Consider the following 2,209-nt stretch of genomic DNA (forward strand, 5'->3'; position numbering starts at 1 on the left):
TTACAGAAAATTCATTTTCCATTCAACAACTTATCTGTATTTTGTTTCAAGACATTGCAATCCCCACAATGTAACAGCACTCTTTCCACTTTCTCAATCAGGATAGCATTTAATCTGTGAAACTAATGATAGAAGCATCAAATTAACTCAAGGTTTTGGTGGGCTAGTATGTTCTATCACATCATCTAGTATGATCTGGGTGGTATTTGCATGATAATATTTATATTGTGAAAAAAAAGTCTTTGAAGTATAGACTTGAGATTTGCACACTTTTCCACATACATACTAAATTTCAACTGAAAAGTTTATTTGAAAAAATGATCTATGCATGAAAAAAGACTTGAACAAAAAGTGTCAGAATGCCATGAAAATTGATTATCTTTGTATTCTGGACTCAATGATAATTTCTTTTCATCTTTTTACTTTCCTAAATAGTCTAAGTATTCTTTAGGGACTATGTGTTATTTTCACAATTGAAAAAAATACATAAAATAAGCTCTACTTAAAAATATATTTATAGCTCCTTGATGTTGTCCTTTTCTGCTGCTTTAAGAAATGTGCTCCAAGATCATAATTTTCTTTGAAAAGTTAAGGATTTTGTTTCCTTTTTTTTTGTTATGGTAAGCTGTTAGAGGAGCCCTGGTGTGGTGCAGTAGGATCAGTATTGGGCCACAAGGTTGTTCAGTGGTTCAAACTCACCAGCTGCTCCTCAGAAACCTTATAAGAGTCAGGACCGATGTTAGTATAGCACTTAAAACAACAAGCTGTTAGAACCAACTAACATGGCCTCACATTCTAGTCTGTTTAGATGGCACCTTTGGACATGATTGCAGTTTGAGCTGTGCGGACTGCGTGAATGGAGGCACATGCCGGGAAGGGAGGAGCGGGTGCACCTGCCCAACTGGCTGGGGTGGCCTTCTTTGCAATGAAAGTAAGTGATCCCCTGGAGAAATGGTACAAACACAACAAACTAAGGCTAATGAGTCCTCCTTTTTGTATGTTATCCCCACAATGTTTTAATGAGGTAAACAGTTGATATGGGTGAAACCAATTTATCTGGTACACATAAAGAATGGCTAGGAAGTGTTCAGGATTTAAATGGAACCTGCAATTAAAAGGGGGAGATTTTGTGTCCCCTGGGAGACTTGATGTACTGTCTCTTGTTTATCACATGAAACGTAAAAGTTAAGAAAGGGCCCTAATACTCTAGGTCTATAACAGTGCCTCCATTTAAATAAATCATTAGGCCCTGGCAAGCTATTCTCAATGAGGAGAAAAATAGGACAGAATTTGTGTTACAAAGTGCAATTAAATGAAATTGCACGGCTATTTGCCACTTGTGTTTGTTGGTTTGTTTTTAATGATGTTAGTATAGCCAATGACATGTTTTAAAATGTTTTTGATAAGTCTCTCAAGAGCAAATATCAAATATGTTAAAAAAAGTATAACCCCCAATCTTTTTGTATTTTACATGAACGAATACCTTCAGGAATTAAGCTGCCAAGTAATAAAGCCAGTATATAATAAAAGCAGAATATGTTGTGCTTCCTGTTTTAAACACTTATTTTATAAATGTTTTAGTAAAAGACTTTATTCTGATTTTTATGGTTTGATGGAAAAACGATTTAAGCCGATTTTCTTTTGAACCCTGTACATGAGAAAAAAAAGCACAACTCTTAACTCAGTCTTTTATTCCCAACAAATTAAACCACTCACTACTTAGTGCTTGCTTTGTACTTTTCCTTTCATGCACCTTTTGTTTAGCTGTTTTCACCACCAGATTGGCCTTCCCTTTTCCCTGTTTTCATACCATCAGCTTCAAGGTCAGCAGTTCAAACCCCCAGTTGCTTCTCAGAAACCCTATACAGGGCCACTATGGCTTGGAACCAATTTGATAGCACTTAACAACGGCATAGCTGTAACAGAGTTCAAAGATGTACTACATGTAAATGAACAAGGTGGTGTTGCTGTGAGTTGCTGCCTCAAAAATGTTAGTTACCAATCTTTTCCTCTCTCTTCTTTTCCTTAAATCTTCTTCTTTCCTTTCCTTTCTCTTTCATATTAGCCTATGATTTAAATTAAAAGAATCAGTTCAAAGAGGGAGCTTAGTTAAGAGTGTGGGGGGAAAGAAAGAGTCCCCACTGAATAGCTATCATCCTGTCTAGATGGGTCTGGTGAAAGGAGATGGGGATAAGATTCGTAAGATTCA

General features: G+C 36.2%; 1 protein-coding gene across 1 annotated transcript in view; it reads left to right on the forward strand.

The window, feature by feature from the left end:
- LOC102833889 (multiple epidermal growth factor-like domains protein 6-like) overlaps positions 1-2,209 on the forward strand; it is a 117,420-nt gene that overhangs the window by 33,012 nt on the left and 82,199 nt on the right. The window contains exon 7 of the mRNA XM_006861856.1: positions 800-931. Within this exon, the coding sequence (XP_006861918.1) occupies positions 800-931 (132 nt within the window). The remainder of the gene's footprint in view (positions 1-799; positions 932-2,209) is intronic.

The sequence above is a fragment of the Chrysochloris asiatica genome, unplaced genomic scaffold, assembly GCF_000296735.1.
Source record: "Chrysochloris asiatica unplaced genomic scaffold, ChrAsi1.0 scaffold00043, whole genome shotgun sequence".
NCBI lineage: Eukaryota > Metazoa > Chordata > Mammalia > Afrosoricida > Chrysochloridae > Chrysochloris > Chrysochloris asiatica.